The sequence below is a fragment of the Dreissena polymorpha genome, chromosome 1 (assembly GCF_020536995.1).
Source record: "Dreissena polymorpha isolate Duluth1 chromosome 1, UMN_Dpol_1.0, whole genome shotgun sequence".
NCBI classification, from domain to species: Eukaryota; Metazoa; Mollusca; class Bivalvia; order Myida; family Dreissenidae; genus Dreissena; species Dreissena polymorpha.
The window spans coordinates 55,731,721-55,745,442 of NC_068355.1; the positions used below are offsets into that span (position 1 = coordinate 55,731,721).

The following is a 13,722-nucleotide window of genomic DNA, read 5'->3' on the forward strand; positions in this document are numbered from 1 at the left end:
TGTCACCTTGTTTGGCAGACCAGGATTCCTTGACTAAAATCAACTCCCCTCTATGGCTTCTAAACCTTCAAGTCCCAAGTCTTTCTAGAACTTGTGGTAATGAAGATGAAGATAGACTCCTCTGCCCTGTCAGGTCTTTGAAGTTCTATCTTAGTAGAGTTAAGTCTATTCGAGCGTTCTCGCAGAGACTCTCATTCCCTTAAAAGGGGGGGGGGCGAGGTGTCTGCGGCTTCTATTTCCGTTGGGTAGCCTCGACTATAAAAAGGGCTTACTCTTTCTCTTTCTTCAAGGGATTCATCCCTTTTTTAAGATTAGACCGCATGAATTATGAGCAATGTCGGCTTCATGGGCATATATTAATCATACCCCACTCTCTGACGTGCTTCAAGCTGCTTTCTGGAGGAATCAGACCACTTTTTCATCTGTTTATTCTTCGTTCTCTGGAGTGCCAACGGACAACTTGTATTTGTTGGGCCCACTTGTGGTTGCACAAACGGTAGTATCTTCTACGGCATAGGTATATTACGCTTATTCCGTGAATTAAGTTTAATACCGTAATAACGAAGAGTAGCTGAGAACCCGAGATATGGGTTCCGCTGTGATGGGGAGATTTTCACGAACCTTCCCGCCTCAGCTGCAAATTCAGCATATGATATCAGGTAACGTAATTAAGCTATTAAAACAATTTTTCTAGTAAAATTCATTTTAATTAGTAATTACTTACCTGATATCGGTAAGTCCCCCTCCCACCCGCTCTTCGCCTAATATTTCATATTTTTTATTGGAATAAGAGTGGATTCTGGGTAATGTCCCGTTTTGGTTGTACGGCTACACGGCACTATGTGACCGTTCTGACCTACCTGACGGGTTTATGAAAAGTGTGGGATTCCTCGGACAGAAATTCCGGATGAATTACGATCCTAATCGGAGTAAATAGCATATGATATCAGGTAGTAATTACTAATTAAAATGAATTTTACTAGAAAAATTGGTTTTTATTGAAGAGTCTAACGCACCGTCATAATGTCATTTCACTCTGAAAAAAACAAACCCACATATGTAGGGTGCAGCCCTCCCCCCCATGGCCCCGGGGCGTCTGAAAAAATTCCTGTTGAAAGCACTGTAATTGTAATACATGTAATGCACTTATTTCGTATGGGTCCATTTTACAGACCATAAATACACCAGGACTGGGTGTCTTGTGTATTTCCTGTTTATCAAGAATGCAAAAAGATGAGGTAAAGAACATAATGAATTTACATAAGGTAAAAATTCCTCTTAAATTGTTTGTATATCGTACATATGGTAAAATATCCTCTTAAATTGTTTGTATATTACATATGGTAAAATATCCTCTTAAATTGTTTGTATATTGCAAAATAATATCAGATATTCCTCCTCATCAAATTTTGGTGATTACACAAGTTTTTCATGGACATATTATTTGTAAATGTGTGGATTACTCAGTTTGGAAAAATAATGAGAAATTTGTGTCAGTTCATTTCCCGTGTGTTTGTGATAAATTTGTGGATCGGTAACAACTTAAAATCAACAAAAAATTGCCCCAAACGCATATTAATGGTTTTACAGTGTTACCTCTGTATTAAAAATGCTAAATATGAAGTGGACAAGAATATGATATGATTTCATAGAAGTTAAAATTGTGTCTTTTCTTTTATTTATCATGTTTACAGTGTTGAGTTTGTATAAAGTTGTGAGATAATTAGTTAAGCTTTGAATGCCTTGGTTCTATAGAGCCTGTTTGCAAGGAGGTGTTACGTTCTTTATGTGTATACTGTGCTATTGTTTTTTTGTCAATTATAGGAGCCAAAATAGGCCCCATATCAAATGCTGGAACTATGTATTTTTCCCAAACAACTTCCTAAAATTCCCAATTTAAGGTAAAGTAAAACAAATTTGTCTAGCGGAAAGTGTTGTCCCTGATAAGCCTGTGTGGCTGTATAGGCTTATCTGGGCAGACACTCAGTGCACAATTTATAAAGCCCTGTTTTCTCGGAATGAGGCTCAAAGTAAATCCCCCTACAGTCTGTTACAGAGTTGTACAAGATGATACCAGGTGAGCCTTGTTATGGGAAAAGGGTGCTTAATGCGTGTTATGTACCATCCACAGATTAGCCTGTGCAGTGCGCACTCAGAATTATCAGGGATAATGCTTTCCATTTTTTGAGGAAATTTTCGCTTTAAAGAAATTGTTTCTATACAAAAATCTTGTCTTGGTGGAAAGTGTCATCTCAAGTTAGCGAATGGACTGCACAGGCTAATGTCGTCCTAAACATATTCATTAAGCCCAGTTGTCATGAATATGGCTCAAGTTTAGTCTGCCTCCAGTCTGTTGGTATTTGTAAATTCTGATTAGAACAAATATGGTATAAAAAACCACTATGATTAAAAACTGGTATTGAGACAATGGTGTACATATAAATGCAAATTTAACATACATACATGTATTGAGCAATTCTAATAGTAGCTCAAAATTTCCCAATTTAACATAGTTTGCCATTTGTAAAGAGTTGGCTTCTTATTTTTTCACAAAATTGAAAATTTCGAGCGGTATTTTGTTCACTAAATATCATATCAAGCACAGTTAATGTTTAAAATAACTTGGACAAAATATTGTTTTGTTATTGGTAACTGTGAAAATATAGATTTATAGGCGTCAACAAAGTACAGGCAAACTAGTATTGTAATATGATAGTTATTAAGGGCAAATGGCCTGTAACATAATTACTCCAAGGTGTATGTGAAAAAAAAGCCTTTTCTTTCCATCTTTATAAAGTACACCTAATAGGCACTTCCTTATATGCAAGTGGACGAATAAAATTAGCATTGAAACTAACATTTCAACAAAAACGCATGTCAAAGAATATTTTTTTATTGGATTTGTGCAATTAAGTTCCATGAAGTTAAAAAGACCTATAATTCCCAAATTAAAAGATAGAATTTTCCTGATGTTTGATATTATTACGCTAATTTTCCTCATTGGTGTGGTACAGATACTTTTTTCACTTTGGCAAAAAAATTGCTGGTGTATTACTAATTTACTAGTTCAAAAGACTTCATATTGGTTTCTCAATGTTACAGCATCTGCTAAGCACAGAAGACAAAGGAGTAGTGAAAGGCTCAGTCAAATCAAAGTCCAGCGATGTGAGGGTGACACAACCTTTACATGTCCTCGTATTGCAACATGAAGGACATTGTAGCTGAAACTAACAAGGGAGAGAACTGTAGATCTGCACCAGCAGTGAGTTGTTGCCCTTAAGTTGTTTAATGTTTTATTTATTTTATTATGTCTTACAACTTACATGTTGATTGACTATTTTAACCATAAAAGATCTGTAAAGGCATGGTAAAATAATATGTTTGTGTGTTTTTTTGCAACGTTGGTGAGACATTAATATTATTATTAAATATTAATAGTGTTGCCCTCTCATTTATTGAAACATATATTAACAATAAAACATATCTAATGGCATTTTAAAAGTAATGTGATTAAAAGAATAAGTACAATTAAAAAATATTAAATTTTTAACCAGATGGTTTTTCTTCTTTTTGTTATGCAGCAAAAAATTGGCTAATAGATAAATAAGCTGTGATGTGGAAAAATGGGGCCTAATGCATGTGCTTAAATTGTTGTCACATATTAGCCTGTGCAGTCCACACAGGCTAATCATGGACAACTCTTTCCTCTTAAAGGTATTTTTCATTGAACAAATAATCCTCTTTATGAAAATCCAGTCTAGTCAGAAAGTACCCTCCCTTATTAGCTTATGTGAATTTCACATGCTAATCTGGGACGACACTTTCTAACATTAGTGATCCGCATATTGGCTTATGAAAATACATCTCTGAAAATGGAGTAAAGATAATAGATATAAATGTACAGATAAGTATAGCATTAGCCAACACTGTTCTTGTTTTAATACAAAATGACTTATTTGTATTTATGTTCATGCTATTAAGGACAAGGAACCAATAAAATGCCAGATTAGAAATTCATGTTGTTGAAAACCTTCACAGCCAGTCAAGAGGCATAGTTTGTTATCCCCACGCTTTTGAAAAAAAAGGTGGGGATATTGTGGTTATCTCCGCCGTCCGTCCGTCCGTCTGTCTGTCTGTCTGTCTGTCTGTCTGTCAAAAGTTATAGCGGTTGGGGTGGGGCCGCGTCAGAAATTATCACTCATTTTTTTAGGTTATTTTACATTTACTTCTTTATTTCTACACCGATTCACTTCAATTGATACTGGACCTCCCTTATGACAATACGGTCAATCTCAACCATGCATGGCCCCATTCCCAACCCTGGGGCGCCCCGCCCACATAGGCCACACCCACTAAAAATTTCCATTTACTATATTTTTTTCATTTCTACACGGATTCACTTCAAATTGATACTGAACTTTTGTTATGACATTAGGGTCAATCACAACTATGCATGGCCCCAATCCCAACCCTGGGGCGCCCGCCCACATAGGCCACACCCACCAAAAAATTCCATTTACTATATTTTTTTCATTTCTACACGGATTCACTTCAAATTGATACTGAACTTCTCTTATGACATTAGGGTCAATCTCAACTTTGCATGGCCCCATAACCAACCCTGGGGCCCCGCCCACATAGACCACACCCACCCAAAATTGCCTTTACTATACTTTCTTCATTTCTACACCGATTCACTTCAAATTGATATTGAACTTCTCTTATGACAATACAGTCAATCTCAACTATGCATGGCCCCATTACCAACCCTGGGGCGCCCCGCCCACATAGACCACACCCACCCAAAATTGCCTTTTACTATAATTTCTTCATTTCTACACCGATTCACTTCAAATTGATACTGAACCTCTCTTATGACAATACGGTCAATCTCAACTATGCATGGCCCCATTACCAACCCTGGGGCCCCGCCCACATAGACCACACCCACCCAAAATTGCCTTTTACTATAACTTCTTCATTTCTACACCAATTCACTTCTAATTCATGATGAACTTCTCTTATGACAATACGGTCAATCTCAGCTATGCATGGCCCCATTACCAACCCTGGGGCACACCTAGGTCAAACATTCGGCGTGGGGATACGCGTCGGCCTTTGCCGCGCCATTTCTAGTTATAGATTGTAATATAATTTGTTACAAGTTCCTATCAACCACTGTGCTGTTGTTGTTTTCAGCAGAGCACCAGCATTGATATCGAGTTGGCCCAGCAACGGCACCAGTCCCGCCTGCAGGAGCCCCAGTCCAGAATGACCCTACCCCTCCCTTGACTTCTAACTCCTCCCCCTTGACCTCCTGCCTCAAAAAGTCAGCATCGTCGAACAACTCCTTTCTGCAGGAAATTCTGAGCATGATTCTGTTCTGAACAAACGCAATGCCCATGTCACGTTTTCCAAACATAAGCCTGGGTAGTTTTGTAAAGCTAGAGTTCCGCGTGGGCCTGAAAGGGACGAGTGTTACAGACACGAACAGTTATAGCAGTAGTTATGCTAACGCTAACAGTCAGTTGTTGCTGTTGGAAATCACAACAAATATCATGAAGAATAAAAAGTTCAATAACTTTCTCCAATCTTTATGGGACAAACAGAAATTGAACGGGAGAAAATCAAGGAACAAATAAAGCGTAAGCTTTCCTAGTGGGAAACATCTGCTGTTGATAGTTTGGACAACAGTAGGGTTACGGACTGCCCCAAATTGTCCTCACAGTGGCCAAAATATCATAATAGAACGGACTTTTGGCAATGTTACTGACAAAGAAAGGCAATAATGACTTGGTTGTGAATACCCAGAGTACGATACATCCATGCTGACAATGAAAGGCGGTAATGACTTGGTTGTGAACACCCAGAGTACGCTACATCCATGCTGACACAGAAAGGCAGTAATTACTTGGTTGTGCAAACCCAGAGCACGCTACATCCATGCTGACACAGGAAGGCAGTAATGACTATGCAGTGAACACCCAGAGCACAATACATCCATGCTGACACAGAAAGGAAGTAATGACTTGGTTGTGAACACCCAGAGCACGATACATCCCTGCTGACACAGAAAGGAAGTAATGACTATGCAGTGAACACCCAGAGCACAATACATCCATGCTGACACAGAAAGGCAGTAATGACCTGGTTGTGAACACCCAAAGCAGGATACATCCCTGCTGACACAGAAAGGCAGTAATGACTATGCTGTGAACACACACATCACAATACATCCATGCTGACACAGAAAGGCAGTAATGACTATGCTGTGAACACCCATAGCAAGATATATATATGCTGACACAGGAAGGCAGTAATGACTATGCTGTGAACACCCAGAGCACGATACATCCATGCTGACACAGAAAGGCAGTAATGACTTGGTCGTGAACACCCAGAGCACAATACATCCATGCTGACACAGAAAGGCAGTAATGACTTGGCTGTGAGAACAGAACATGATACACCCATGCTGACACAGAAAGGCAGTAATGACTTGGCTGTGAACACAGCACAATACATCCATGCTGAAACAGAATGGCAGTCATGACTATGCTGTGAACACACAGAGCACGATATATCCATGCTGACACAGAAAGCAGTAATGATTATGCTGTGAACACCCAGAGTAAGATATATCCATGCTGACACAGAAAGGCAGTAATGACTATGCTGTGAACTCTCAGCGCACAATACATCCATGCTGACACAGAAAGGCAGTAATGACTTGGTTGTGAACACCCAGAGCAAGATATATCTATGCTGACACAGAAAGGCAGTAATGACTTGGCTGTGAGCACAGAACACGATACAGCCATGCTGACAGAGAAAGGCAGTAATGACTTGGCTGTGAACACAGAACACGATACACCCATGCTGACACAGAAAGGCAGTAATGACTTTGCTGTGAACACAGAGCACAATACATCCATGCTGACACAGAAAGGCAGTAATGACTTTGCTGTGAACACAGAGCACAATACATCCATGCTGACACAGAAAGGCAGTAATGACTTTGCTGTGAACACAGAGCACAATACATCCATGCTGACACAGAAAGACAGTTATGACTTGGTTGTGAACACAGAGCACAATACATCCTTGCTGACACAGAAAGGCAGTAATGACTTTACTGTGAACTCAGAGCACAATACATCCATGCTGACACAGAAAGGCAGTTATGACTTGGTTGTGAACACAGAGCACAATACATCCTTGTCGACACAGAAAGGCAGTAAAGACTTGGCTGTGAACTCAGAGCATGATACATCCATGCTGACACAGAAAGGCAGTAATGACTTGGCTGTGAACACAGAGCACAATACAGCCATGCTGACACAGAAAGGCAGTTATGACTTGGTTGTGAAAACAGAGCACAATACATCCTTGCTGACACAGAAAAACAGTAATGACTGCTGTGAACACAGAGCACAATACACCCATTCTGACACAGAAAGGCAGTAATGACTTGGCTGTGAACACAGAGCACAATACAGCCATGCTGACACAGAAAGGCAGTTATGACTTGGTTGTGAAAACAGAGCACAATACATCCTTGTTGACACAAAAAGGCAGTAATGACTTTGCTGTGAACTCAGAGCATGATACATCCATGCTGACAGAGAAAGGCAGTAATGACTTGGATGTAAACACCTAGAGCACAATACATCCATGCTGACACAGAAAGGCAGTAAAGACTTGGTTGTAAACACGCAGAGCACAATACATCCATGCTGACACAGAAAGGCAGTAAAGACTTTGTTGTAAACACTAAGAGATCCATACATCCATGGGTAGTGCCACAGACGCAAATTACGCCCACTATTGTGAACAAGGTGCTTAAAGTGAACACGTCTGGTTTCTGTTATGAGCACTTAGCACTCCGAGCCCAAAAGGCCTCGCATTGAATTGTTGCAAGAGAAGGCTTTGAAAAATAACAGCAGTTTTGTTGTGTGGTCCAGTACGCCCTTCGACTCTCAACCTGAAGAAAGCAGAACTCAAACTCGGCTCTTACCAATATCAGCAAGGCCAGCATGTCATCTCAGCTTCTTGTGCTTCAGGTGAGACCTTACAGTGTTAATTATTTGTTGAAATTGGGGCCGAAATTCAGCCCAATTCTTATCTCATAAAGTCTCTATCCATGATTACTGGCTTAAGTTCTCAATTCATGGTTTCCCGGAAGAAAAAGAATGTTTTGATAGATTGCAACATTGAGTAAATCAGAACTCAATTTCAGCCTTTGGCAATATCACCGAGGCCAGCATATCAGCTCAGCTTCTTGAGCTTCAGGTGAGATCATACAGTGTTATTCATTTTGTCGAAATGGGGGCCAAAATTAAGTCCCATTCCTAATCTTAAACAGTTTATTTTTTCCATAATTACTGGCTAAAGTTCTCAATTCAAGGACCCCAAACAATGTTTTAATAGGTTACAAATTGAGTTTGTTTCCTTATGCAGCTCTATAAGTTGAACCTTAGTGCAATTTATCTTGATAGCACTTATTATCAATTTTTAAATTATGTTTAGCAAAAACTACAACCATTTTCCCAATTTAATTCAAAACACTAGGATTTTTAGCTCCACTGGCAACAGGCCAGCGGGGCTTATGTCATGGTCCTGTGTTCGTCGTGCGTGCGTCCGTGCGTCCATCCGTGCATAAACTTTTTATTTAAGCATCTTCTTCTCCTAAACAACTGGTCCAATTCTGATGAAATTTCTCAGGAATGTTCCTGGGGTGAACCTCTTCCAAATTTGTTCAAAATATTGATCCTGGGGTTAAATTTGACCCTGCCCTGGGGGGTCAAAAATTGAAAATTTGCTTATATAAGGCCTATTTTGTGAAAACTTTAGAAATCTTCCTGTCCATAACCATAGGGCCTAGGGCTCCTAAATTTTGTATGTAGTGACATCTTATAATCCTCTACCAAGTTTCGTCAAATTATGCCCCTGGGGTCAAATTTGACCCTGCCCCGGGGGGTCAAAAAATTGAAAATTTGCTTATATGAGGCCTGTTTTGTGCAAACTTTAAAAATCTTCTTGTCCATAACCGTATGGCGTAGGGCTACCAAATTTGCTATGTAATGACATCTAATAGTCCTCTACCAAGTTTGTTCAAATTATGCCCCTGGGATCAAATTTGACTGTTCCCCAGGGGTCACAAAATTGAACATATGCTTATATTGGTCCCATTTTGTGCAAACTTTAAAAATCTTCTCGTCCACAACTATTGGGCCTATTTCTACCAAATTCGGTTTGTAGTGACATCTAATAGGTCTCTACTTAGTTTCTTCAAATTATGCCCCTGGGAACAAATTTGATCCTGCCCCGGGAGTCACAAAAATAAACATATGCTTTAATAAGGCCTATTTTGTGCAAACTTTAAAAATCTTCTTGTTCATAATTATAGAGCCTAGGGCTACTAAATTTGGTATGTAGTGATATCTAATAGTCCTCTACCACATTTGTTCATGACTCGCAGATGACCCCCCTATTGATTTTCAGGTCACTAGGTCAAAGGTCAAGGTCACAATGACCCGAAATAATAAAATGGTTTCCGGATGATAACTCAAGAACGCTTATGCCTAGGGTCATGAAACTTCATAGATACATTGATCATGACTCGCAGATGACCCCTATTGATTTTCAGGTCACTAGTACAATGGTCAAAGTCACGGTGACCCGAAATAGTAAAATTGTTTCCAGATGATAACTCAAGAACGCTTATGCCTAGGATCATGAAACTTCATAGGTACATTGATCATGACTCGCAGATGACCCCTATTGATTTTTAGGTCATTAGGTCAAAGGTCAAGGTCACATTGACAAATAACGTATTAACACAATGGCTGCCACTTCAACTGACAGCCCATATGGGGGGCATGCATGTTTTACAAACAGCCCTTGTTATATTTTGAGATGATGCTTTACAAAGAAAGATGCTACTTTTGTATTTGTTATAAATGTGTGAAAGGCTCTTAAGAAGGAACCAGAGATTATTAACTCTTTGCCAAACACTAACATGATTTTACAGTTTTGTAGCTGACGACTTTATAAATAATTGTGATAAAAGGAGAAATTGCTGCAGATAAGCAATTTCTCCTTTTATCACAATTATTTCTACCCTACCTGATCATTTCCTTCAGATTCCATTACAATTTAATTGTCGTCTGCAACCTCTTTCAAATTGGGAAAGTCCAAAATGTGTCGTTTGGTAAAGGGTTAAGGCATTTTGATTCATATGGGTCATGTGAATCTGTTTCAAATCAAATGAATAGATTTGATCTTCAGCATCTAAAAATATTTGAAGTAGAAAAAACGACAATATCTTTTGGAGAGATAAAATTAATGTACCTACGTTATAAGCAAAGGACCTGTGCAACAATTCCCTGGCTTTTGTGTCTGTTTAGTTAACACGGTAGTAACTTTTTCCATATATAAAAATGCTCACCCTTCCAACTTTAAGCGCTCAGTGGGACGAGGGATAGAAAGAGAAAGTCACATGCTTGAGTACATTTCAACCCATGCGCATTGCACGTTTTTTTCGCATAAAAAAACAGTGGAGCGATACATGGCCATCATGGCCCTCTTGTTTACGTATTGTCCCAATCCAAAAATGGTTAAAAAAAACTCAGAGCTAGCCCCTAGTTATAGCATATAAGGTTTTTTATCAGAATAACTGGCTTTATTATACCCCCACAAACAAAGTTTAGGGGGGTATATAGGAGTGAACTTGTCTGTCGGTCAGTCAGTCTGTCGGTCTATTTGTCGGTCCGTATTAAGTGTCCGCTCTCTAATTCAAGTAGTTTTCATCCGATCTTCACCAAACTTGGTCAGAAGTTGTATCTACATGATGTCTAGGCCAAGTTCGAACATGGGCCTTGCCGGGTCAAAAACTAGGTCACAGGGTCACTTAGTGAGTTTTAAACATTCAGCATGTTGTCCGCTCTCTAATTCAAGTAGTTTTCATCCGATCTTCACCAAACTTTGTCAGAAGTTGCATCTAAATGATCTTATGGCCAAGTTTGAACATGGGCCTTGCCAGGTCAAAAACTAGGCCACGGGGTCACTTAGTGCGTTTTTTAACATTCAACATGGTGTCCTCTCTCTTACTCAAGTAGTTTTCATACGATCTTCACCAAACTTGGTCAGAAGTTTTATCTAGATGATCTGAAGGCCAAGTTCGAACATGGGCCATGCCAGATCAAAAACTAGGTCACAGAGTCACTTAATACGTTTTACACATTGAGCATGGTGTCCGCTCTCTATTTCAAGTAGTTTAAATCCGATCTTCACCACACTTGGTCAGAAGTTGTAACTAGATGATGTGTAGGTCAAGTTCGAACATGGGCCATGCCGGGTAAAAAACTAAGTCACGGGGTCATTTAGTGTGTTTTAAACCACAACATGTTGTCCGCTCTCTAATTCAAGTAGTTTTTATCCAATCTTCACCAAACTTGGTCAGAAGTTGTATCTAGATGATGTCTAGGTAAAGTTTGAATATGGGACATGCCGGGTCAAAAACTAGGTCGCGGGGTATCTTAGTGCGTTTTAAACCTCACCATGTTGTCCGCTCTCTAATTCAAGTAGTTGTCATCCAATCCTCACCAATCTTGGTCACAAGTTTTATCTAAATGATCTCTAGGACAAGTTTGAGCATGGGCCATTCCGGGCCTAAAACTAGGTCACTGGGTCACTTTGTGCAATTTTTAACATTCAGCATGGTGTCCGCTCTCTAATTCAAGTAGTTTACATTCGATCTTTACCAAACTTGGTCAGAAGTTTTATGGAGATGATCTTAAGGCCAAGTTAGAACATGGGCCTTTCTTGGTCAAAAACTAGGTCAAGGGGTTACTTAGTGCGTTTTAAAAATTGAGCATGGTGTCCGCTGTTTTTTGTGAAGATGACATGCAAAATGTTATTTGTCAATGCGGCATGTGGGGGTATTCGTCACGTCTGTGACAAAGCTCTAGTTTGCTTATTTCACTTAGTAACTATTTTGAACTCGCATCTATTGTTTCTTATTAAATGCCATACAGTTGTATTGTCACACATTTAAAGTTGTTAAGTCTCAGGTATAAGTCATAAACTGTCACATTTAAAGGTGTGCAGACTCACACTTAAATATGCAGATTGTAACATTTAAAGTTGTGTTGATTCACATTTTAAGTTGCTGAGTATCACATTTAAAATTATGTAGTCTCACATTTAAAGTTCTATAGTAACACAATTAAAGGCGTACAGTCTCACATTCTAAATTGCTCAAGTAATGCCTGTTTTTGATTTACAAAAAATAAATATTACACCTTGCTACAAACACAAAAATTCCAATTTCAAGTTGGTGCGCGTAATACATTGATACTACGTTATTCTGAGTTCTAATTAGTGGAAATTATTAGTATTAATTGCAATATTCTAAATATCAATTATAGGCACAATGTTTGGCATTTAAAAAACAGGTCTGTAAGGTAAGGTGTTGCAAGGCATATTCATGTGTCACTAAACAATCCGGTTTTAGTTTACTTTCCATTTCCTTTTCAGTGAACTTAACTAGCAAACATGACAAACGTCATTGAAGTGAAAGTCTATGACAACCTCCTTCTTGCACAAATACTACAATCGCTTAAGAAATTCAGCACGAAGACGTCTTGCGTAATACTACCAAGCCTCCTATCAATATCTCCTCCCATGTTGGGTACATCAACACTTCCAACAGCAGAGCCTTGGTGAGTTCGACTTCCGTCTCAGCATCGATGTCGCTTAGCAACAATTGGATGATGGGCTTCGACAAATTAGGCCGGACAAGTCGCTCGAACTGAAACGATCTTATCCAAGAGGTAGAGCAGGCGTTGCGTGATACGTCCGTTAATGTGACTGACCTGGATATGTTGTTCTCTAATAAAGGGAACCTTAGACCTGGAGAGCAGTATGCGATTGAAACCTTTCAACAACAGTTGTTGTCGGCAATTCTCAGGTTTGGGGTGGCGACTTCAGCGTCAGGACTTGCTCCATCTCTGTCTATGGCCCAGTCGCAGCAGCAGCAGCAACAAGAACAATAAGTAGTATCTTAGCGGTGTTCTGGGATATGCAGCTTCATGTATGTGCTTAAATTGTCATCCCAGATTAGCCTGTGCAGACTGCACCTACATTAAGTTCTTTTAAATTGTCATCCCAGATTAGCCTGTGCAGACTGCACCTACATTAAGTTCTATTAAATTGTCATCCCAGATTAGCCTGTGCAGACTGCACATACATTAAGCCCTATTAAAGTGTCATCTCAGATTAGCCTGTGCAGACTGCACATACATTAAGTCCTATTAAAGCGTCATCCGAGATTAGCCTGTGCAGACTGCACATACATTAAGCCCTATTAAAGTGTCATCCCAGATTAGCCTGTGCAGACTGCACATACAATAAGTCCTATTAAAGTGTCATCCCAGATTAGCTTGTGCAGACTGCACATACATTAAGTCCTATTAAAGTGTCATCCCAGATTAGCCTGTGCAGACTGCACATACATTAAGCCCTATTTTCCGAGAATAAGGCTCATATACTACAGTTAACATCAGTATTTAATGAGACTGAAATGTTCCTAGCATCAAATGGGAATTATGTGCTTTTAAATTGATCACACTTAGTAAATAAATGCAAATAGCACTTGATCTAATATCAATTTTAATCATAGAAGGTCAGGGCATTAAGTTTTGTATATATTCGACTGAA

At 39.3% G+C, this 13,722-nt stretch overlaps 1 protein-coding gene across 1 annotated transcript; it reads left to right on the plus strand.

Annotated features, from left to right (window-relative positions):
* The first annotated feature begins 6,249 nt into the window (after positions 1-6,249).
* LOC127881629 (uncharacterized) lies at positions 6,250-12,967 on the plus strand. The gene is made up of 2 exons (XM_052429704.1): positions 6,250-8,063; positions 12,541-12,967. The coding sequence occupies exon 1, from the start codon at positions 6,763-6,765 to the stop codon at positions 7,465-7,467; it is 705 nt and encodes a 234-aa protein (XP_052285664.1). The 5' UTR covers positions 6,250-6,762; the 3' UTR covers positions 7,468-8,063; positions 12,541-12,967.
* Positions 12,968-13,722: the final 755 nt, after the last annotated feature.

Bases quoted from the DNA above. Each gene is read 5' to 3' on its own strand.
- LOC127881629 (XM_052429704.1), top strand. From the start codon at position 6,763: ATGCTGACACAGAAAGGCAGTAATGACTTGGCTGTGAGCACAGAACAC.